Below are 23,877 nucleotides of genomic sequence, written 5' to 3'. Positions count from 1 at the left end.
AAGCTCTGGCGACGTCTTGAAAGACGCAGGGAAACACTGTCATGAAGTAAAATACTCATCATGCTACTGAAAACCATGTATTCATTTGAAAAGGGACACTTTACCAATATGTAAATACACTTTATGGACTAAAGTGAATTCAGGTGTTTTAATCAGGCTTTGGGCTCTAGACCCCTTATCTACAATGACGGACAATCTTCATTTCATTTTAGAGCTCAAACAATAATAATCGACAACTATTTTGATAATCGATTAATCGGTTTGAAGCTTTTTTTATGATTACAACAAGATTTCTGATTGTTTAAGCTTCTTTAATGTAAGTATTTTCTTCATTTCTTTGCTCTGGATAACAAAGAAATCATCAAACGTTGATCATGTTGGTTTGTGGACAAAACAAGACATTTGAGAACATCATCATTTCCAGGTTTAAAGAACACCAATCAACATTTTTTAAGGTTTTCTGATATTTTATGGACTAAACGATTAATCGATTATGAAAATAATCATTTGTTGCAGCTCTATTTTCATTACATTTCATTTTTATTTTAGACAATGCTATGCTTCCAACTGTAAAGACATGAGTTTGACTTGAGTTTGGTGTGGGAGGAACTTCCCGCTTGTACCACGCACAGAGCCCTGACCTCAACCCCCGTCGAGCACCTTTGGGATGAACTGGAACAGAGATTGTGAGCCAGGCCTTTCTTGTCTAACCTCATAAATGCTCCACAGAAAGAATGGACCACAAATTCACATAGAAACACTTCAAAATTTTGAGGAAAGTCTTCCAAGAAGAAGTGTGGAAGCCGTTTAAGCTGCAAAAGAGGGACCAACATTACAGTCTCTGGTGGTGTAATGGACAGGAAAGACTTATCCATATAGATTGAGTCAGCAGATTTGTGCGTCACTTGGCTATCAATGGTGCCAAACGTGAAATATTCCCAAACGCCGCTTTCAGATGCTTTGGTGTGTTGTGATCGTCTGCTCAGGAGGAGGATTCAGGTTCAGCTCACTTGTGTTTACAGTAAAACAACTTAATGGCAGCTCATGGCCCAAGTGGAAAGGGAACTTGGCTTGTATCGGAGGGTTGTGGTACCCCTGAGCAAGGTACCCAGCCCCCGTTGCTCCCCGGGCGCTGCTCAGTGGCTGCACACTGCTCCTAATTCTAGGAAAGTTTCTAGTAGAGGACAGGTTGAATGCAGAGAAGTACAACTCAACTCATGTGAGTTTTTGAAGTTCCCTCATATTCAAACAAACATCCAAATAAATGTGGTTCTGAGTGAGTGAAAAGGACATGCTGGCAAGATGAAGTTTATATTTTTGGCCACTCTCATCTTTCTGGGAAACTGGTAAAATAAAGACCACATTAATTACCTTCATATGATCCCCAAGTGTCATCAAACTCCAAGTTCTGGGTGTAAACAGCAGTTTAATATTCTGTGCTTTATGGCTGTGTTGCATCCAAGATTTACTGTAATAGCTTGTAGAGAAAGTTGAACAAGGAAAACACTCCTAAAAATCATTGGTGTTCTCTCGGCTGTGAAATTAAACAAACTCCCCGCGAGAGTTGACTCAATCTAAACAAATCAGAGCCAATGAAATGGAACTCAAATTAAGAAAGTGATGGATTTGCCTCTGCCGTTGTTTTATTTTATTTAATCCATTTTACATGTACACTGCTCACTGAAACTTACACGTTAATGGAAAGTTCACGATGACGTTATAGTTTCTGGTTAGAGAAAAAAAAAAAAAGAGGAGAGGAGAAAAATGAGCATCATGCTCTCTCACCATCTCGCTGTTCCTCCCTCTTTCTGATAAGCTGGCATTTCCTGTTATCTTAGCGCTGGGTATTGTTGTCTGCTCTGTGAGACAGTACAGTGTTTGCCCTGCTGACAACAAGAACAAGAACTGCTCCACTTTGTCTGATTGTGTCTGTTGCTTCCCTTTCATTGTATTGTCTGTTCTGCTCTTAATAGCAGTTGCACTTATTTGCTGTTTTAAAGATGTAAGTGGGGGAGTGGGGGTGGGGGGTGTATCCTGCCACCAGCAAACAAGCACAGTGTCGTCCTCCATAACACTCACTCACAGTCGGGTCATTTCATACCAACTTAGCCCCTCATTCGAGAACGTTACCCACCTCACGTCGTGGATTTTCTTTAATAAATGAATGAAAAAAAAAAAACTTCTATTAAATCTGCAGGACCTTGTAAAAAAAAATCAATAACTCTCCTCCAGATTCTTTTGTCCAGACACGGCAAACAATTTGACATAATCTGGTACAAGAAACCAAACCAGGTGGAACTTTCAAATTTCCTGATCTCAATGAAAAACATTCTCATAACAGGCACAGACCTTGAAGTCATCAAAAATCTGAAATGTAATGAAAATGCAGCCAGTGAAAAGTATGAACAACAATTCCTCATTTTAAAACATATTACATGGTTTACATGGAGATACAATATAACCTAAATATTGTTTGCTGCAATGACGACAGGACATTCTGTAAAGGAAATTACAAAAAACAATCCTTCCATCTTAAGTCAAAATATCGTCCAGGTCTAGTGTGTGAGGACGAGTGACATCTAGTGGTGAGACTTCAGATTGCAACTAATCCACAATTTCACAAGCAGGGACTTCACTTTGTTATTTGTATTTCTAACAACTTTTACTTGTCCTCCAACACATTTCCTCTAACTAGCTTTGTGACTCGTTACTACCAATTAAAATCAGAAGAAGAAGGAGTTGGTATTATGGTCTGTATTTTATATAGAGCTTTTCCAGTCTTGATTTACACTACACTTTTTACCCATTCACAAGCTGCAACATGGGGTTAAGTGTCCTGCTCAAGGACACATATAGACTAGCAGAGCCCAGAATTGAACCCACATCCTTCCAGTTGAAGGACAACTCGCCCTACCACTGAGACACCTTGGCTCAATCCTAACTCTTCACTTTTTTTTTTATACTTTTACTTCTAAAACTGAAGTACATTTTATATCAGTAAATTACTTTTGATACTTGAGTACCGTAAATGTCATAGACTTTTACTTAAAAGTAATACCAAAGTCATTTTCTGGTAACATACTTGTACTTTTACTCAAGTATCCCTTTCATAAGGTACTTTATACAAGACTGGGTTTAGGGGGAACATTGATTTCAGAGGCAGTTTGAGACCATGATGCATCACCAGGGCTCGAATTAAAATCTTATCTCTGTGAGGGTCTCTAATAACTGAGTGAAACACAAAGAGCAGCACAAATTATATCAGATAGATTGCAACAAACAAAGTGCCGTCATTGTCACTGTCAGTCACGGGTGATATTTGTTGTAGTTTTGTTGTAAAACGTGTTTCTGTCGGTCTGTTTATCTCATTTATGTAAATGATACTCTTCACATTGAAAACTGCATTTTTGGGATTGAAATAATAAAATAATAATACTAATAATAATAATAATAATAACAATAATATGTGTGTTAAGTCGTGCAGGCCAGAGAGAACGCTGTGATGCATTCATTGATGCTCGTAAAAATCTGCTCGCTGGTGGGGACAAGCGCATGCCCTTGGTTTTTAGTTCTATTTTAACGACTGCCCCAGTTGTACAATTTGACTACTTTCATGGGAGCCCGACCCCTTTATATTGGGAGCTCAGCATACATATAATACCATTATTATTATTTGTTTATATTGTACCCAGTCCTATTATTTTATACACTTAAACAAACACCGCTTTGTCCAATATCTACCTGTTAAACCCTGTTGTAATGTGTATTATTTAGCTCTCTTTCACCATTTGACTCTTTCTCTGTCCGTGGCCCACGACTGTGATAATCAGCAGTTTTGGGTGTTGTCTGTGATCAGGGAAACACAGCGTGTGCTGTGAAAGTCAAAGGGTGGAGGTCTGCAGCTACAGTTTGACTTGTGGTCACGCAGCGTCTCGATAAGCCGGGGCGGTTATCAGTCATCGAACTGAGGCTTGTGTGTGTGTGCAGAGTTGGAGTTGTGTTTTGTTTCTCTGGAATATTGTATTTTTCCCTTTGTCAATAATGGTCAGAATACCGTATGGATCACTCTGTGGCAACATTGTTAGCAACTGTAAATGATTGATTAGTCAGTGATGAATGGAGTATATACAGATATCGGCTTTTCTCTTGACTTCATGTCAAATGCAACTAACAATTATTTTCACCATTCATTAATCTGGCGATTGTGTTCTCAATTAATTGAGTTAATTTGTCCATAAAATGTTGATCAGTGTCCTGGAAATGATGATTTTCTCAAAATGTGCAAAGAAACCAGAAAATATTCACATTTAAGAAGCTGAAAAATAAAATTTGCCATGACGGTCACAGAGAATAACTAACAAGTACCTTTTCAAAAAATAAGAATGTAGCTAAGCAGAGGTTAACACTTAACACTGGGCCTCTCCAATAACTCTAGTCCCGTAATCTTTGTTCTTTGAATCTTTTAAAGTAGCTGTTTTATTTTCACCCTCGCTTATTCACCGTCCTGAGGCTGAGGAGGAGGGGATTGTGGGATCTCTAGTTAATGAAAGGTAAACACGCGGTTCACTCTGAAAGGGAGCCAAAGAATGTAAGACTCTCCCTCTCTGTCAGGATATGAGCTTCATTCTTTTGGACTCATGAAATGTCGTCTCTCTCGCCTCTCCCCTGCAGGAGGAATGCAGCAGCAGCAGCAGCGAGGGAGAGAGAGAGAGAGAGTGCGAGCTACAGTTTAACCTTTTTTATTCTGTGACAATTATGAGAAGCGTTTCCTCCAAATTCTTTCTTTCTCTTTTTTTTATCAGCGTATTTCAGAACAGAGAGTACAGTAACACGCTATGTCAACATCATTATCCTTGAGTACCATTAAGACACGTGACTCGGTGTTTATCAGCCACCTGCATCATTTTCATTGTGCTGCTCACACCAAGGTTGTTACAGTAATATATAGTATATTTATTGAACCATTATTCAACACGTGACTGTTGTGAACTGTTGTTGTTGCTGCCTGTTGCCCAGGTCGTCATTGTAAACGAACGAGAATTGGTTCTCAACTGACTTACCCGGTTAAATAAAGGTAAAATAAATAAATGCATAATAGTCAACGAGAACTAAAATTTAAAAAAACATTTTTGTTAACTGGAATAGAAATAAAAACTAGAGTTAAGACAGAGAACTCACTGAAACGGACTAAAATTGTAGCGCAAATGTGCTTCGTTTTCATCTTTTGCAAATTAGTTTCATACATATGAAGTGTGTTAATTTTTCTCCTTCATTCATAATAATAATTTTTGTTTACAATGTTGGACAGACGTTACGCAAGTTAAACATAACATTTGTTAAGTGGGTTGAGTTGGTTCATCTGAGTGAATCAAATCTCTAGTCTTTTATTGGGTATTTGCTCATGTTTTTCCTCAGATTGAGCTCCCTGAGACTCGACTCCTGACTCACAAACAATATGATGTGTCTCATGAGGGTTATTCATTATTATTAATTATGCTGTTATGTTCATCTGTGTCTTTAGTCTGTTGGCTATATTTTTACCAAACTGCATATAAACTATACCCAATCTCAGCAGGATTATACACATGCTATATTTGATGCTATATTTGGGATAATTTGCTGGGTTTTTTCATAACACAATACTTATTATGATACGTACTTGCAAATACTCCATATTACAAAAACTAAAACTAAGCATTTACGCCAAATTGCCTTAGGGGGTTAGCACTACAGAGCATTGGTGCGTAGCACGGGTCCGAGCCACTTTATGCCAATATTGCATTTTTCGCCCAGACAGGACCTCCATGCAAAGTTTCAAGTGTTTTCATGCAATGACACAGAATAATAATAACTACAACGTATGGACAGAGTTTGACGCGGCTAGTTCAAACGTGCTAGGACGAGTTTGTTCAAATGTGTCGACTAGCCATTTTTCGTGTTATGGGTGACTTATGGGTGGGCGAAGCTAATGGATGTACATTGGAAATTTGTTTGGAATCATGAGAACAACAAGTGTACCAAGTTTGGTTAAAATTGGAACAACTATGTGCGACTTAGACACAATGGAAAAACAAATTGCATTAATATGTATTTTATTATTAATTATTATTATTATTATTATTACAATTATCATTATTATTATAATTATTATAATAATAATAATAATAATAATAATAATAATGATCTGAATAATAACAATAGGTTCCTCGCACAAATCCGCTGCCGTTTTGGCCCCTGCCATTCGTGCTCGGTCCCTAAAAAAACAGCACACTTGCTCTAAAAACTAACTGTAACTCACTCATTTATTTTATAACTACGTAAAAACTAAAACTAATGAAAAATCCAAAGCTATTATAACCTTGGCTCCCTCACAAACACACATACTGACACTGAAGTCAGCCAGTGTACGCTACACAACACTACACTGTGATTTTGCCAAGCTGGTGTTGTAACATTTAGGCCTGTTTCCCAGACAAAGACTCACTCACTGTGTGTTGAAGTGTAATGAATACACATTTTGCTCAGCAAGGCAGCGCGTTCGACGTTCTCAGTGGAGGCAAAACTTTGGATTGGAGCAGAAAAACACGCTGTATTTGAACATATATATGTGTATCTCTCCTCAGGCTGTTTACAGAATTATGATCAACTTCTCTCTGCTCTTTCTCCGTCTCTGCATCTACTATTTGGACCTTCGAGCTGAAGTCTACACAGAGGCCAGCCCTGCGCCAGAGAGAATCTACTTTATACAAATATCTCTGTTCAAGTGCTTTGCCTTTAACAGGAGCCATTAGACAAACCCCAGGGGTTGCCGTGGAAGGGTAATGGAGAATATGGATTTAACTTGTGACCATCAGCAAAAATACCAATTAGAAGTGCATCAGCGAGCAGCCGGCGATAGAGCCACAGCTCACTGCCAGTTTGGGATTAATTGAACCCATGTATTTGACTGAGATACGGCAAAGAAGTTGAAGTCTAATAGAAGCCTTTTGTTCAGTCTTATCACATTTTAGGCACAGCGTAATCTCCGTGCTTGGTTGTTGTTTTTTCTCTCTCCACGGGATAATATGAAATACTTAATAGAATCAGAGCTGCAACTCACGAGTGTTTGGCTCCGTAAAATGTTGATTCGGTGTTTCAAAATCCTCGAAACGATGATGTTCTCAAACGTCTTATTTTTGCGACTCAGTTTGAATGATTTTCTTTTCTCACATTTAAGAGGAGGAAAAATCCGAGAGCTTGTTTGGATTGTTAAAAACGTAACTCTAAAACCGAATAATCGGTTGGATAATCGATAATAACTGTTGCAGCCCCTGAATACAATAAAGTTTCTCATAATCGCGCCCGCTTGGATAAATGACGACACGAAACTTTGTTTTCACCCGACATTTAACAGAGAGTAATTGTCTAATCTTGATCTGTGAAATCTGTGAGTCAAATCAATAGAGTGGGATCATCTTCCTGTTGTGTGGTTTCCCTTGTGTGTTTGCCCTTTACGGGGAGCGCGTCAGTGGCAGAACATGCAGGAAGCAGTAATGAGTAATCATGATCGAATAGAGACAAACGTACGTCATATCAAATGAGAAAAACAAGGCCGCGTGGATTTATTTTCATTTTTCTAAAATGTTCAATGAGTGAGTTCTTCGGCCTCTTTTTCCCAAGATAACTTTCACTTTCGGTATCTGGCGGTTATTTAACCGTTTAGGAATTACGGCACTGATCGCAAACGGTCTTGGAGTTACGGTGATGAGAAGCACGCATGTTGTCGATGACTTGATTTGTTAAAGGCAACAAATGAATGAAAATGAATTGGTTTGTTACCTTGAGTACGCGTCACAACAACATAATAACATTAATCGGATTGGGTTTTTGAGGTTGTGTGACAGCAGCAGCAGCAGCAGCAGAGACGTCCACAGTGGGCTGCAGCATCACTCGTCTTCTGCTCTGTCCTAACCTCCCCTCACTGAGCTTCCCAGCTCCTTTCATTAATCATTTACTCTCTCTCCTCTTCTTGCTCTCTCTCTCTCTCTCTCTCTCTTCCTCTGTTATTGCTGCTGATCTCTTGTTGCATCTTTTTGTGTTGACTGGTAAATGACTGATCTTTCTTCCCTCAGTACTATGTTGTTTACAGGATGTTTACATGATGTTAGTTAACTAAAACTGGACTTAAAAATTGTACAAATGTTTTAAAATCAGACTCACTCGGTTGGGAGTCAAATTATGTATGATTTACATGATCCCCAGTGCCCACCTGCTCATCTTTGACTTGAAATAAAAGAAACTAATACACAAAAAAGAAGACTACAGAGGGGAAAACATGGCAAAAGTTGCTTGAAAACTAAATAAGTAAATATTATATATATGTGAATATGTGTATAGTAACAGTATTTTTGTACTTTGTTACATTACAACACTGGACACAATTAATTCAATAAATCCACTCCTCACTAGTGTGTACACAACTATATCTCACTATATCTATCGCCTCTTTCAAACGGTGTGCATGATTACTAAAACGTTTTTTATCAGTGATTCAATAAGTGTGCTGATTTTTTCAGCTTCTTAAATGTGAATAATTTCTGGTTTCTTTGCTCCGTATAACAAAGAAAATCACCAAAACTGAATGATAAGACATCATTTCCAGGTTTTTGACAAACACCGGTTTACATTTTCCGACATTTCATGGACCGAACAAGTAATCGATTAATCGAGAAAATAATTGTTAGTTCCACTGTGGCCATTCCAGTGTGTGTGACTGTGTGAAAGGGTTAAAACAATAACTCAAAACAAAGCAGCCACTGCAGGCAGCTAACTTGGCTTTGGCATAATTAATCCACTCTCTCCTAGCTGCTGCTGCTGCTCTCCGGCACAGATTCATTAAAACTATACTTTTTGGCCTAATGAAAAAGCATCAGGGATTAGTCCTCTGGAACCTCATTTTCCATAGAAATTCATTTGACCATGAACACGTTGATGTCCCTTTCCGAGTGTGTTTATAAAAAAATTTCGAAAGATGCTCTCCAAGGAATAAAGGCTCCATAATCCTCACGGTTGTTTGGGCTGTTGATCCCCTTTTCTTTTTTTTTTGTCTCCCTGTGTTGTTTTCCTGAAGCCCTGTGTATAAAATGAATAATTTAGCATTGTAATGGGTCTATATTTGTCATTGTTTATCTTGCCTCAGTGCCCTCGCCACCCCTGTTGCTGCCCCGCCACCATCAACTCTCCCAGCTTTTACTTGTCCGTCTGTCTGTCTGTCTGTCTGACTGAGCAGAGTAGCTGTACCCGCAGAGGATGCTCCACTTTAATGAATGAAGTGAAGTCATTTAGCGAGGCTCTTAATGGCACATAAAACCCCGCTGTGCGAGGCTTGATTAATCAGGGAAAGTGTTCGGCTGTCACACACGGGGGCTGTCCTCAGCGGGAGCAGCGGTTTGATCATCGCGCTCGCGCCTTTTATGGTCGCGGTCCCTCTCTATTCTCGTCAGATTTCGCCCCGAGCTGTCAGCGCTCTCCTTCATCCACAGGTGGCCTCCGTTTGATGGCGGAGCGGAGTCAGAGATGAGAGGGGTTCAGCTCTGCCGTGGAACCGAGGATGATTATGATAACGCTGACGATCGTCCCTCTGGGACAAAGACGTTGGGTCTGTGCTCCGCAGATATAAGAAGACACTCACTACGTTTAAACGCGCACAGAGGCCGAGTATTCTGATGCTGAGGATTTCGTTTAGACTTATATCTGACTCTGTTGAATTAGGTTTTTGTCAAACACTTTTTAACCCTTTAACACCTCAGCCTCACAATGTCCGTCTGGACTTTTTTTTTTTGCTTATTTTAACCATAAAAGGGCCAGAAAATGTCCTGTGAGTTTTACAGAATAACTCTCTGTCAAATTTCAAATTTGAACCTTGCATGTAACACAGAAAAGAATGAAGATATTTCTCGACTCAGGGGAAACTGAGGTTGAGAAGCCCAATTTTTCAAATATACTACCCCTATTCTATTAATACAAAGCTAAATGCAAATTGGTGAAGTATTCCTTTAATCGAAAAACAATTAGTTCAGTACTTCCTGCATAAGTGGAGCGCAGACTCCTCTGTTAAACATTGAGATTTTAAACATTTCCCTGCTAAATGACATTTTAACAAATTACAGTTCGGCATTGTTCACTTTGGTTCTTGTGTCGGACGTCGCGCTCATGACTCTTCCAGTAACGACTCCTCTCTGACCAATTAAGTATCGGCTCAGCTCGCTTGGAACCTGGAGCCAGAGCAGGTACCAAAAACTTAAACCCCAAGTAGTTCGAGCTGTGCTAGAACTACTGTACTTCTCCTTTGTTATGACCTAGCCTGCACAGAACTCATTGAAATTCATTTATTAAAGTATATATAAGTCTGTCCTGATACTGTACATATGCTCTGTTTCCAGCACAGTGTGCTTGATCTTTGATTTTTTTTTTATCTTAAAGAATGTCTGGAATGGCGTCTCAGTCTGCCTGACTGTTTTGGTTGTGTTCATTTTCAGAAGGAGGTCACAGCAGGGTGCTTGGCTAAACGAGACACCATTCAGTGAAAGCCCCCCAACATTAGAATATGAAAGTTTACAGATCTCGCCAGCAGTATTCATCTTGAGACTCGTCACCTCCATCGTATACCCATCTTTTCTCTAATCCCCTCTCTCTCTCTGTCTCTCTTACCTTCACCAGAACCTTTCATCTCTCCCTGCTTCGCTGCTGTCACTCCTTCTTTATTTTCTTTCTGTCTTCCTGTAATTTTCCCCAGGTCTGCTCCTTGTTGCTGTAAATGAGTATGGTTCTTTGCTCTGGCTCTATGTTTTTTCTTGTTTTTTTTTCTCTCCCCACTTCATTTGTCAGCCTCACACCTCACAAATCACTTTGCCAGATTCAATCAAAACAAAACAATTGTTTCAGCGTAGAAATAAATGCAGCCGACTCAAACTGTACTCAGTCTCCTCATTCATATGAGACGCTGAAGTGTAATCAAAAAGAACTGAATGCACATATTTCATTTCCCTTAGACAACTCGGGTAGCCCTGACACATAAATTCCACTTAATCATCAAAAACCATTTAACATTTATCATTTATTAGCAACTAGCTGGTGAAAGCCATTGAGTACAGACCTGATAAAGAGCCAGACGTTTGCCTCGTGAGATAATGGAGAGTGAAATAGAGCCAAAAGAAGTAGCTTTTATCAGACTTAAAATAGAGGCTAATGTTCATGACCATGTCTGCTGGTTGTGTGAATAACAAAGACGCGCTCAAACCTCAGTCCCTCTGACCAAAATGGATCAATCTATCCTCAGTGTAGATGTAAAACCATTTTTTTCTTTGTGAGCTCAATTTTTGCCAGAGATGCACCATTTCTGTTGTTGCAACGCTACGACATGCATTCATTTTCCCGCCATTAGCATTGAAGTGTAATTAGACCCCTAAACCACTATGAATTTTTTGGTGGAAACCAGTGTATATGGTATCTGGTAATGTTATTTGCAAATGTTATTTGCAAATCGCTAGTTTGACACTAATGATCTCAACTATCTATCTATCTATCTATCTATCTATCTATCTATCTATCTATCTATCTATCTATCTATCTATCTGTTGGAGAATGTTGGAGATTAATGTATGTTTTCGGGATTTCGGCATCACGCTCATGACTCTTCCAGTGATGACACTCTCTGACCAATCAGTGGCCGGCAGTCTGGCTGCATACACTCATTTAATGTGAAAGAGGATTTTATGGAATTATATCATGTTAAGATGTAAAGTGTTGGTAAGGTAAACATATAAGGTACTTCCTCCAAGTGACCGTAAGGTTAAGATGCCCAGAACTCCTCTGATTTGGCATCAATAAAAACCAAGTGCTCAATCCTTTTTTGCTTCTTTTTCTCTAATGGTGTTCTGCCTGGTTTTGTGATGGAGTTTTGTGTTAATTTTCAGATGGAGGTCACAGCAGGGTGCTTGGCTAAGTGAGACGCCATTTACTGAGAAATCCTTAAAACTTGAATAAAATAAAGTTTACAGATCTCTCGAGGCTCCTCCACTTTTGCACCCATCAGTTCCATCCAAATCAGCTGCCTTCTCTTCTGCCTCTCTAATCCCTCTTCATCGTTCTCTCCTAAAAATCTGGGCAAAGAAGTCAAATTTATGGCATCATACGCTGAGAGAAGGAAATGGGAATGAGACGGAAATGGTGTCTCTTCTTGGTTTGATTTATTTGTCAGTGAGCAGATTCTTGCCCCAAGAAGGAAATAATCAGATTTTGTTTGTGATCCATTTATGGGTCTGAATTATGAATTTCTCTAGATTTCTCAATAGTGTTTTATTATGAGGACAAAATGTGTACAGTCAACTTGTGCACATGTAAATAATGTCAGTTAATGTGCCGATTCAGATCACAAGTGGAATCACTTTTTCCCATTTCATCTTTAACAAGGGTGAAATAATCTGGAGCTAATCTATCACGTTCAAATCCAATCAGCGAAGCCGTCATCTGTTGTGATTTGAAGCTCTGCCAGACTTTGAGCGCCGTGGCGGTAAATTGATTAGAAGTGATCTACTGGGCTCTACTATAAATGCTGACGCTTGTTAAAACAGGTCCACGTCTTTACTTTTAAGCTGAGGATGCGTTTGAGCTCCAGGCTTCACTCCTCCCCCGCGGGCCTCAGTGTCGAGGCGACACAGAAGGTAGTCGCCTTGTTTCTCTACTTTCTCGCCAACCTTTTTGTTTTTTTTCAACCCTTTAACACCAGATTTTGCGTGTTTAACTTGAAAGTTAAACAGTATACATCATAGTTAAAGTAACGTTTGTTTGAGTCTTTGTCTCAGTGTCCAAAAACAGGCCAAAAAATGGAAACTATGTACACAGTCGTTTTTCAAACTCTCTCTCTTCTCTGGTGACAAAGACGCTGATCCACCAGCTTCCTGCACCAGCGTGGGTGCAATTACTGTAATAACCGCACGTCGGATTTGACTTCTCAGCTTTCAGAAACAAACTGTTGCGGATTATGTTCGGTGTTTACCGGTCATTACTATATTTGGTAACTTCCGCGGACATCCAAAACTGTTCCGAAGCGATTCCAAAATGCAAAAACTACAGTCATGTGACTCTGTCTTCTCCTGCATCTAAGGTAATATCTCAGAAACTAATTATGGTAAAGTGATGAAATCAATCAGGCGTGATGGAGCAGGGAAACATTCTAAAATAATATTCCTTTTACTTTATTAGTGTTTTTCTAGTATATTCTCATACATACTCTTTTCAGGGGGAAGGAACTATTTATGGTACCTTCATGGACCTTGATTTTCTACATGAAAATAACACATTTTGTTGTATAAAATCTTGTTTATAACTTCTATATCCTTCCAACAATCCAATCCTTGTTGTATTTCAATGAGCGGCCGTCCCTTGAGGAGACGTCAAAGAGGCAGAGGTTCTGTTGCCAAAGCTCAACGAAACGTTCTTCTGCGTCGTTATTCCACCCAAACAGCAGCAGCAGCAGCATCACCATGTTTATGTCTGTGTGTCAGAGCACTCTGTTGTCCTATTGGTCAGCGTCCAGGAGCACTTGGTAGGAGATTGCGCAGGAAAACAGAACAAATATTAACATGCTAGACTTCTCGTTGGGGTGTCACGGAGCGTCCCAGACACCAAATCTCTGTTCCTCAATTATGTCACACTACGTCCACAGTTGGAATCCGACACTGGAAATGTGTAATCAGCCGGAATTCGTGTCGTCTGATCCATTAAGCTAAACTCTGTGTCTGAGCGTTCAGGCTCGCTGACTCTCCGCTCGTGTGCAGACGGGAATCGGGGCCAGCACCTAACATGCCTTTAATTAAATGGGACTTGCAGAGGACAAAAACACTTGAATTTTGAAGTACAAAAGGGGTCAAACGCTGATGTTAACGTTCCTCTCTCCACTTTTAACCTCGACACAGAGAGAGGAAGCAAAGTGGGAGGCACCCGATCTCTTCTGGTCACAGTCATGGTTAATGTAAAGTGGTTCTTATTTACAACATAAATTGCTAGAGAAGTTCTGGTGTCTCTTTCTGTCTGATAGCAAGGACAAATACCATACAGCTTTAATGAGTACGAACTATAATATAAGTGAAGTGGCTGCTTCACTTAAGGCACTTTTACCTCAAAGCGTTATGCAGATATTATCCAAGTGGCAGTTTATTTAATGACGAGAGAGAGAGAGAGTCTTTATGATGTTTCCCTTTAGTGTGTCAAACTGAGAGGATTTTTTTTTAAACCATGAATCCTCTAATCCTCAAACTCTTATCTTCACTCAGTATTTTTTTTGACTCTATCAGTGTGTTGCTTTCCAAAGTAGTGGGGTTGCTTTTTTTGTTATTATCAGCAGCGGAGCTCGGCTGAACAAGTCACTGAACAATGAGAGAGCGACGTGAAGGGTTGACGTGTTTGTTTGTTTTTTTTGCCTGCCTCTCATCTTTGAGGAAACATGGCAGTGCCGAGTTAAAGACCAACAGACGCTGAATGTAGACACAGTGCCTGTATTTGCAATCTTAATACTGCTGTTGTTGTGTTGATGGTTTTAGTCTGATATGTGTGCGTGCAGTTGTGGATCATCAGTACACTGAGACTGTTGTGTTGAAGGTCGAGAGCGGTGATAAATGCATCCGTCATTTTCATGCCTCTGATACCTTTTTTTCTTCCTCTCATTGAATCACCTGACTCCCTGCTGCTGACCTAATCAGCTTTGTTGCACCGTGTGGAACAGGTTGGTGCGGTTCATTTTTTTTTTTTTGCATTTCTATTAGGAATAAGTACCCATTCTTTGGTACCCTTCCAATGGGGTATCCAATCTTCACTCCCTTGCGATCGGGGGGTAAATATCTCGCAGAAGTCGAGTCAAACACCCGCAGTCTGTTCTCTCTTGTTGAGACAAACAGCCACAAAAAGAGCTGCTGGATGTCCTCCTGTTGTCTGTTGTGTTGTGTTGTGTTCCTTGTTGTCACACCAGTACGACGTCACGCTACGCGGCCATGTTCTCAAACGCAAGTCCGAGCCATAGCTTTATGACGAAATCGTGTTAACGTGTTTGTGTGCTAATGCGTAGGTGACTGGACACAAGCCAGTGCGCGCTTAGGACCAGCTTCTACTTTCTAATTTGTTCCCTGGGAAACAATCATGAAGCCTCTTGACATTTCACATTGTATAAGACTCGTGCCCGATAATGGCGTCGCCGTCATCATATGGAGAGACGGCATCAAGGCTTCACAGCCATGGTCACTATTACTGTGTGTTACTACTAGGTGATGGAGGTGGCAATTCCACGCCATATGCTACTCTATCACTGAATATGCAAGCTTTTATAGGGCCCTAAGCTCAATTTGATTTGGGGGCCCTTCCTTCCACCACCTTGTAGTAGCCTGTGCTTGACAATTATTGATATAAATGTAACAAGCACTATGCATTGCATTGATTATAGGTGCGTTATTGACACCAAGCCAGGCAGTAAAACGACATAAGGGACCTCTGCTTCATTTGCACTTCCGTATTCAAAGTGAAACACTAAGTGTGGTGATACTGAAACTCAAATTAAACAAGCAAACCAGTTTAATGACTGCAACCAGCGCGTCGCAGCCAGTTTTCACTGAGAAATATGCAAATGTGCAGACGCGACGAGCGCTCCGAGAGCCGTGTTATGGCCGACTTTAAGGATTCACCGGGGATTTGAACAGATTTAAACAGGTTGCGAGGGAAAATGGCGCAGAACGCGGCGAATCAACAAGTTTGTTTCAAAGAACTGTTCAGTTGTACCGAGCCTGGTTACAGAAAAGAAAAAAAGAGAGAGCGCATCTTTTATTCATGTTCAGTCGCCGAGGTGTCAAGAGTTTTGTCAAGTCTCTCATTGTTCCGTTAACGTTGTCCCTGTGAAACTGTCTGTCTCCATCTCTTTGGTTAAACATTACCTCCAGGCCACGGGCGACACACACACGCTGAGACAGAGACAGGGATGGAGGGAAGGACGGACCGATAGAGAGGAAGTGCTTCCCTTAATCCTCTCATTATTAAACAAACATGGCCTTTTACCAAAAAGAGCATGAGAAGAAAGCAGTGCAGAGGGAGCGAGAGAGTGACTGAGGAGGCAGCGGTGGTGTGGGTGGCGCGGCGGTGTACCTGTGTGCAGAAAGGTGTGCAGTCCATCATCTTCAGACAGGCAGACAGGGCTGTCTGGGGAGTTTATTTTTACCTTGTAAGAGAAGTCTGGATCGGCTGCAGCAGGCTGGGAGCATCTTTCAGGGAGGGGGCGGTGGGGTTTGAGGACAGCTGCTGTCCCGATGTGACCATCTTTCACGCCTGACAATACGCATTCATCGACAAACACACACACACTCAGACAAATCAATCAGGCTTCGGGTCAAACCATGAGCTGCTGTGTCCTGCGTCATCTTAAGTTTTCCATAACCAGACAAAAATACGCCTGTGTTTTAAGATAAAATACAAAATGCTCAACTCATTAATGTAGGAAAATAAACTACAGTATAAAATATGGAACTCTTCTACGCTAATGGTCAGAATTCTGAGATTAAAATCTTTTTTCTCAGAATTCTGACTTTCTTTCCAATTCGGACTTTTTCTTTAATCTCAGAATTCTGAGATTAAAAAAATCAGAACTCTGACTTTAATCTCAGAAGTCTAACTTTATTGAAAACCTCTTCAGGTCTGCGTCCTGTCTTGTAGACAGCGCCACTGTGTTGTATGGTTTTTCCCTCATAGCAGGTCTCACTACCGTCTTGTAGACCTTCCCTTTCACTTTTGCTGCTCGAGGGTTAGGGTCCACATCCCCATTCTCTACCTCTACTCCTTGCATCTTCACCGTACCACCTGTCTAATTTGCTGCCGTATGATATGGCTGCTGAGATATTTATTGCGTTAACAAGCAGCGGAGCAGGGGTACCTTAAAAAAGTGGCAAGCGATTGCGCGTTGTTACAGCGGACGTCTCTCTCTGCCACTCAGAGTCTGTGCGATCTACGATCGATCTTGCGTGGATCAGTGTCTATCTTGTACTTATAGACCAGTAAATCCCACCAACCCTCTCAAGTTTCTGTTGGTACGAGCACAGACACACTGGGGGAGGAATTGATTAACTAATCAAGTCTGTAATTAATTTGCACTGTGAGCAAAGCCATCGTGGGAGAGAGTCCATCTAGAGCAGGACTATGTGGTGTTTCACAGTCGTCCCCACTAAGGATGCTCCTGTGATGATTGGTCTTCACGCGAGGGGGGATTTATTTTAAGACAGATTTTTTTTTAAGACAGAGTCGTTTTGTTCACACAAATCGGTGCGATTAAATAAAAAAAAAAGTTCACTTAAATTCATTCTGGTTACAAATTATGAAAATAATGCTGATGATGGTGCAATATTATTATTTAACTAGGAAATTTCATTGGTGTCAGTGATACAGTATGTGTCTAATGAAGGAGTATTTAGATATTTGTGTGAAATTGATCTTTTAAACTTTGAGAACTTAGACAAATTACTTTTTTTATGGAAGAGGTTAAATAAAAGGATAAATATTTAGAAAAAGCAGCATTATAGCGTAATCATTTTTCAATGTAGGATTTCAAACCGACGCTGAATCTCTCTCACTTGTCCTGGAGCTGCTCAGAGAATCATATCTATACGTAGTCGTCCTCCTTCTTCTGTCGTCTATTTAAGGACTCTTTTTAAACTCCCTTTTAGGTATGGATTTATCTTAAGTGTGGATTTGGGAGAGTAATTGTATCGCAAAGCTGTTCTGTCTTACTCTAACAGTGGAAACAGAACAGGGAATTTCAAACGCTTCATTTTTGTCTGCTTATGAAATCAGCATGTATACATTTGTCCTACATAGAGCTGATCCCTCAAAGTGTTTCTTTGTCACTTTATATTATTTACTACGATATATATATATATATATGCTGTCCTAGTATTGTTTTATAATAAATCACAGTTTTTTTTACTGCACATTCACAGTTGCCATATACCACTGTGCTCTAGCAATATTTTCTTGCATGAATAACACATTTAGTTGTCTAAATCACACACGAAAAAAGAAAAAATTGCATAAAACACCAAAAGGAAATTGTATTATTCTGCGAATTAACACAGTTGACGGCTGTGAAGTGAAATTTATAGTTAAAACCTGTGAAATCCTGGAGATAATTGGAGAGTGTGCAGTTTGTAACATGTATCACTGACTGATTGTCTTTGTTTCTGTGCAGGTTAGCTCTGTATGTGTACGAGTACCTGCTGCATGTAGGAGCACAGAAGTCAGCACAGACCTTTCTGTCAGAGGTAAGTCTTTGTTTGTTTGTTTGTTTGTTTGTTTGTTTGTTTGTTTGTGAGTGCAGGACCTTTTGCAGTTTTTTAATCTCATGCACTGTGTCCACTGTCCAGCAGTTAATGAATGAATTAGACACGGGTCATTGAAATTGAATTCTGTGCAAGGAAGAAGTGAAGTTGATATTTGGGTAAATGTCTCCCTTGTTTGTTACAACGCCACCTACTGTTTCCCGCCCTGCATTACTTCATGTGGACACTGTCTCTCTCTCAAATTACAAAAGACTGACGTTGTCCAAGATCCCAAAAAGGACAATCACGTGTCCAGATGCATAGCGTGCTGCAAATCAATAAAAGTGGACACCAACATGGAGGAAGCGTCTCTTACAAGCTGCCCTCCCATCCCACGCTGTGTCAGCAAATTCTGTCCTTGAATACGAGGGAAATTGGCCCTTGAAAAGTCCTTGAATGCAATGTCCGGAAGGTGACGTCTGTCTCTGCTCAGAAGTCTTCCGTCGTCTTGTCTCGGTTTTTAATTCTCCTGCGTTCTTTTCCTGCGAGCTTCAGTCTAATTCTGCCGAGGTAAAAAGGTGACGGGGTGAACGTGAGGTGAGCTGATTCCAGTGCTTCGCCTTCAATGACAGTAAATTACAGTGTGGAAGACAGTGGCTAGAGGCGTGTTGTACACGGGCCAGAAGAGGAGAACAAAGAGAGGGGGATGGAAAAGGTTACATCATCAGCTGGCACCAATTCTCTAACTTAGTGTGTATTTGTGCACACACACACACACACACCTTAGCTTCTCTTCCCTCTTTGTCCTATCACTTGCTCTCTCTTCCGCAGATGTGAGAGATGAAAAGGATAGGCGGTGTCATGTTCAAGTGTGGGAACACATTAGCTAAGAGTGCAACAAGTATAAACAGAGCTGCTTGTGTACAAGACGTACACACGCGCTCACGCCGGGCAGAGCACTCGACGATAACTCGGCTCTTTCTGGAAACATGGTGTTAAAAAGGCCTGTTATCCTCCTGGTTTTTTTTTTTTTTATCATCCACATCTGTTTACAGTGTATCCTCAGGAAACAAGAGCCCAGAAAGATGAGTCACGCATCACACGCACAAATATAACACAATATAAACACCAAATCATGGACGGTGAAGGCTCACACAAATCATAATGAAAACACACTGGGTACCCGGGGCAGCAGGAAGGGATTATTCTACTGTATGTCAAATAGGGCAATTGTATGTATAAATGTTTGTTAAAGCCAATAATGTGTGTCAAAATATCATCATTTTAGATGAATTATTGACTACAGACTGAAGAGAACATCTTTGTTTCTCACAGATCTGCACAAATATCACACAGTCATCACTGTAAATATGTGTTTTGGAATACAAATGAGAATAATGATGTAAACATTCAGTGGTAAATGGTCTGTATTTATACCACTCGAAGCTGCCTGACACTACAGGAACAAAAAACACTTCAAAATAAAACGGGAAACAAGGAAAACCTAGTGTAAAACCCAGTCATTCAGCAGTTGAATGCTCAACAAATGCTGGTCTGATAGTGTTTCAGATGAACGAAGCAGCAAACAAATAATGTTACATCATCAACAACTAAAATCACCAAAGGTTACAGACTTCTGCTGTACATCTGCCAGCAATCACACAAAAGAGATGTCACTTTAGTTTAGATGAAGGTGAATGAATGAACCTGGCAGACCACAGGAAGACAGGATGTGCGGGCACAGTCAGTGCTATTTTCCCAGATGAATTGCAAGGGGGGGGGTAAAAAGAAAAAGAAGAAGAAAAGTGTCCTGAGATGAACTCTCTCAGGACGGAGAAGTTTAGGGATGAGATGCCTGCGCTGCAGCCTTTGTACCATTGGAGCAATTATGTGAGCGCACATCAATCTCTGTCACGGTGTATATGGAAACTGCCTCCTGCCTATAATGTTTCAAGTTAAGCAACGGCTTTACAAGAACCGCTGAAGAAAAGTATGCTGGATAAACAAAGAGACAGCAGTTCCTGATTCTCAACCCCACCCCCTTCAAGAAAACTTCAAAGCACGGCATTCCATTCTAAAGTCACTGTGTCTGATGTGCAGCTGAGGTCAGGACGGTCTGATTGTAAGTGCAGTGATTCACCGTTTCCTGTTGTTTTTTGTGCCTGCTGTTGGCGCTGCCAGCCGAGCAGGTGGCACAGTGGTCTTTGCTCTTCTTACCCACGTGAGATATTTCAGCGAGGTGGGGAATTAAAGATAAACGCGAACGTGAGATGACTCGAAACCCGAGAACGATTTAAAAAAGAGTGATGCGAGTCTGTTTATGGAGAGCGGAGGCAGACTAAACACCCAGACGTCGTCTGATAGGACGTCGTCTGGCTGCTGCACACAGCTGCTGTTCAGGCTGTGACATTGTGTGCAAACATAAATTTGTCCCTGCTGTGGGTGACGTCAGCGCTCGTGTTAGTCACCGACCTTGGCCAAGGTGTTAAGGCGCCAGAATGCTTCACCCAAGTCGCTCGTCAGATGGTTAAAACACACATTTAATGCTGAAATTCAACATTGGATCGTTGTTTCTGCTACTGTTGATTTTTTTTTTTTTCCCTTTTAAATCGTATTAAAATAAAGTCTTTAGCCTGCCCCACACTAGACGAGATGGCCAGATTTCTGTTCCTGGCTTCTGATTTGATTATCAGGCTTGTCATGACCAAGAAAACTGGTTGTGTTTCGTTGTTGTCTTGTGGTTTCCTCTTTTATTTTGAAATTTCACTCGTTTCAGGTAACTTGCCTCATTCATTTCCATTCATTTGGACACCCTAAACCATGGGTGTCAAACTCATTTTAGTTCAGGGGCCACATCCAGCACAATTTGATCGAACCAGTAAAATAATAGCATAATAACCTATAAACAACAAGGACTTCTAAACAAAGTATTATCCTTCACTTTAACCACAGCCAGTTAGTGCCTAACACTAACCACAATTCCAATCATAGTCCTAAACTTGGCCAGTTCCTCAGAGATGAGGTTCTGCCTCGTAAGGACCAGGTTTTGGTCTCATGATGACTTCTGGTCCTGACAAGGTCAGTGTTTATGTCAGAAAAGGAAACACACACATGTCCACGTTCTCGTGAATAGACGAGCTTTCCACTCCACACACCATCAGCTCACTTATCCACTTACAGTATGAATCCATGGGGTGAGAGTCATAATATAATAATTACATAATGGCGGTTGTTATAGGAATCCCCTCGCACCCTCGTAAAGCATATCATTTTAGATGTCGGATATGTTTTTAATGCTTGAAACGTGTCGAAAGCCTCTCACGCTCTCACTCTCTTCCTCCTCTGCAGATCCGATGGGAGAAGAACATCACACTCGGAGAACCTCCGGGGTTCCTGCACTCGTGGTGGTGGTGAGTCTAATTGCCTCGCGTAATGACTCCTCTTCCTGCTGTTTTTTCACCGCTGACATTATTGAATTAATTATCATTCTTGCTCCTTCTCCTCCCGTCTTCCTTTATTATCATCCGCCGTCATTGCTCCCGAACGCGGCTCCTCGCCGTTGCTGTTTACAAATTGTAACACCTAAAGTCATCTATTGCAATATTGATAATATAATCATTCTTATTGCCTTGGATGCTGGATTACGACAGTGTTTCTCCTCGTAATTCCCCTGACTCTCTCTCTGAATGTGTGTGTGTGTGTTGCAGTGTTTTCTGGGACCTGTACTGTGCCGCTCCAGAGAGAAGAGACACATGTGAACACTCCAGCGAGGCCAAGGCCTTCCATGACTACGTGAGTCTTCTGTCAACATTCTCTGATTATAGTTTAAATATAAACAAACGTCTGTTTCCACATTCGAGTCGTTGTCAAATGATTAAGGATTGAGTCTATCAGCTCCACATGAGCTCGTGTCGGACAACGGTTGATTTGTTTTTGTGTCACGAAGGACGAGGGGCGACGACAGGGTGGAGTGTGACTGAAAAACACACAAAAACAAGCGCCCACAAAACAGTGAATCATGGACATCATCGGCAGTTTGACCGGATAAACCCTGCACTGCTGGTGTATACACACAAGCACTCCCTCTGTCAGGTCTGATAGTATTGCTTGACAGAACCTGTCTGATGATCTGTGATCATGGGCGAACAATGACCATGCCACACATTTAAAACCATAAAACAATAAAAGTAACATTGTTTGGTCAAGATTTAAGAGATGAAAGGTTTATTTAGCTGCTTATAAAGACAACACTACTCACTTACAAATATTATGGTACTGTGATAATATTTGAAAGTGGGAACAATCATAGTTCTAACTCTTGTTATAAGGATCATTGTATGTATCTCCTGCTGCAAGGAAGCACTTTTTAAATAACGGTGCTTTCCCACTATATAGTACGGCTGTATCTCCCTGGCTCGACTCTATATGGTTTGTGTTCCATTACTCCATAAACTGTCTTAATGTCGCTTTATACGCAACACAAACACACAAACTAGTGACTTGTAAAGCAGTTGTTGTAGGTGTCGCTGAATCATTAGAATCAGTGAATTCGATAGATTCATTCAGTGCTTCCTCTGTCTGACACAGTCACTGAAATGAAATCGCCGGCTTTCAGCAGTGCGGTCTCTAAATACACCAGACTCCTCTGTTAAATATTGAGATTTTAGACATTTCCTTTGCTAAATGTTGGAGATTAACACAGGATCTTTAAGTCTTATTTAACTGATCTACAGTTGTGACTCTTCTCAGCTCACTTGGAACCTCGTCAGAGCAGGTCACTAATGGAAAAGCAAGCTTGTATAAGTGTGCGCTGATTGGCCGAACACATAAAAAGGACTGTAACACCCGGTGATCTGTGGATCTACTCCTGTAAAACTGTTGAAGTGTCTGAACACGTCGTCTCCTTGTCAGCGTGACTCCACTTCTCATGCTTCAGCTCCAGTTACAGGAATGAACAGTGGCCGGAGTTTTTCGATGAACTGGTGACTAAGAGAGAAGGAAGTGTGGCTCTTCTCTGCACAGGAAGTTGCGATGAGTGGAGGTGGTGGTGGTATGAGGGTAGTTGTGGTGTGTTCCTCACTCTCTCCTTCTTGTTATATTGTTGTTTTCCCTCTGTAGCCTGAAGTCTGACTCATCACATTTGTCTGTACTGTGGTTTATTGAGATGTATTGTTGGAAGTGCACAGGTCAGGGGTTTCTGCCTACCCCAGCAGGATCCTCCCCTCCTCTGGTCTCTCTTTCTCTCCCCTTCTCTGCGGTTCCTCACTCTTTGCTCCAGGCTCTCACTGCTGCAGAGCTTGGTGGGGGCTCTCGTCTCTCTTCTCTTTTATGTTTTTGCAGTAGGTGTGTGTGTGTGTGTGTGTGTGTGTCCGTCTGGGTGTGCGTACGCAGGTGATGCTGCTGATGCCGTCTATGATGATGATGATGATGATGGCGGTGATGAATGGGCGCTCTGAGAGTGAGGCAGTTATGGGATGATGTCATCCCCGACTCTGAGGACGGGAGCTGGAGGGCAGCACGACCTCAGACGAGAGAGAGAGAGACACACACACAC

The 23,877-nt window shown here is 41.1% G+C and overlaps 1 protein-coding gene across 2 annotated transcripts in view; it reads left to right on the top strand.

Moving 5' to 3' along the window:
* LOC122769993 (single-stranded DNA-binding protein 2) overlaps positions 1-23,877 on the top strand; it is a 67,867-nt gene that overhangs the window by 16,349 nt on the left and 27,641 nt on the right. For both annotated transcript variants that reach the window (XM_044026931.1, XM_044026930.1), the window contains 3 exons: positions 18,254-18,326; positions 21,672-21,733; positions 22,031-22,115. In XM_044026931.1, the coding sequence (XP_043882866.1) occupies positions 18,254-18,326; positions 21,672-21,733; positions 22,031-22,115 (220 nt within the window). The remainder of the gene's footprint in view (positions 1-18,253; positions 18,327-21,671; positions 21,734-22,030; positions 22,116-23,877) is intronic.

The sequence above is a fragment of the Solea senegalensis genome, linkage group LG5, assembly GCF_019176455.1.
Source record: "Solea senegalensis isolate Sse05_10M linkage group LG5, IFAPA_SoseM_1, whole genome shotgun sequence".
NCBI classification, from domain to species: domain Eukaryota; kingdom Metazoa; phylum Chordata; class Actinopteri; order Pleuronectiformes; family Soleidae; genus Solea; species Solea senegalensis.
Note: the sequence above shows the minus strand (reverse complement) of the source record. Positions and strands in the feature narration are given on the sequence as shown.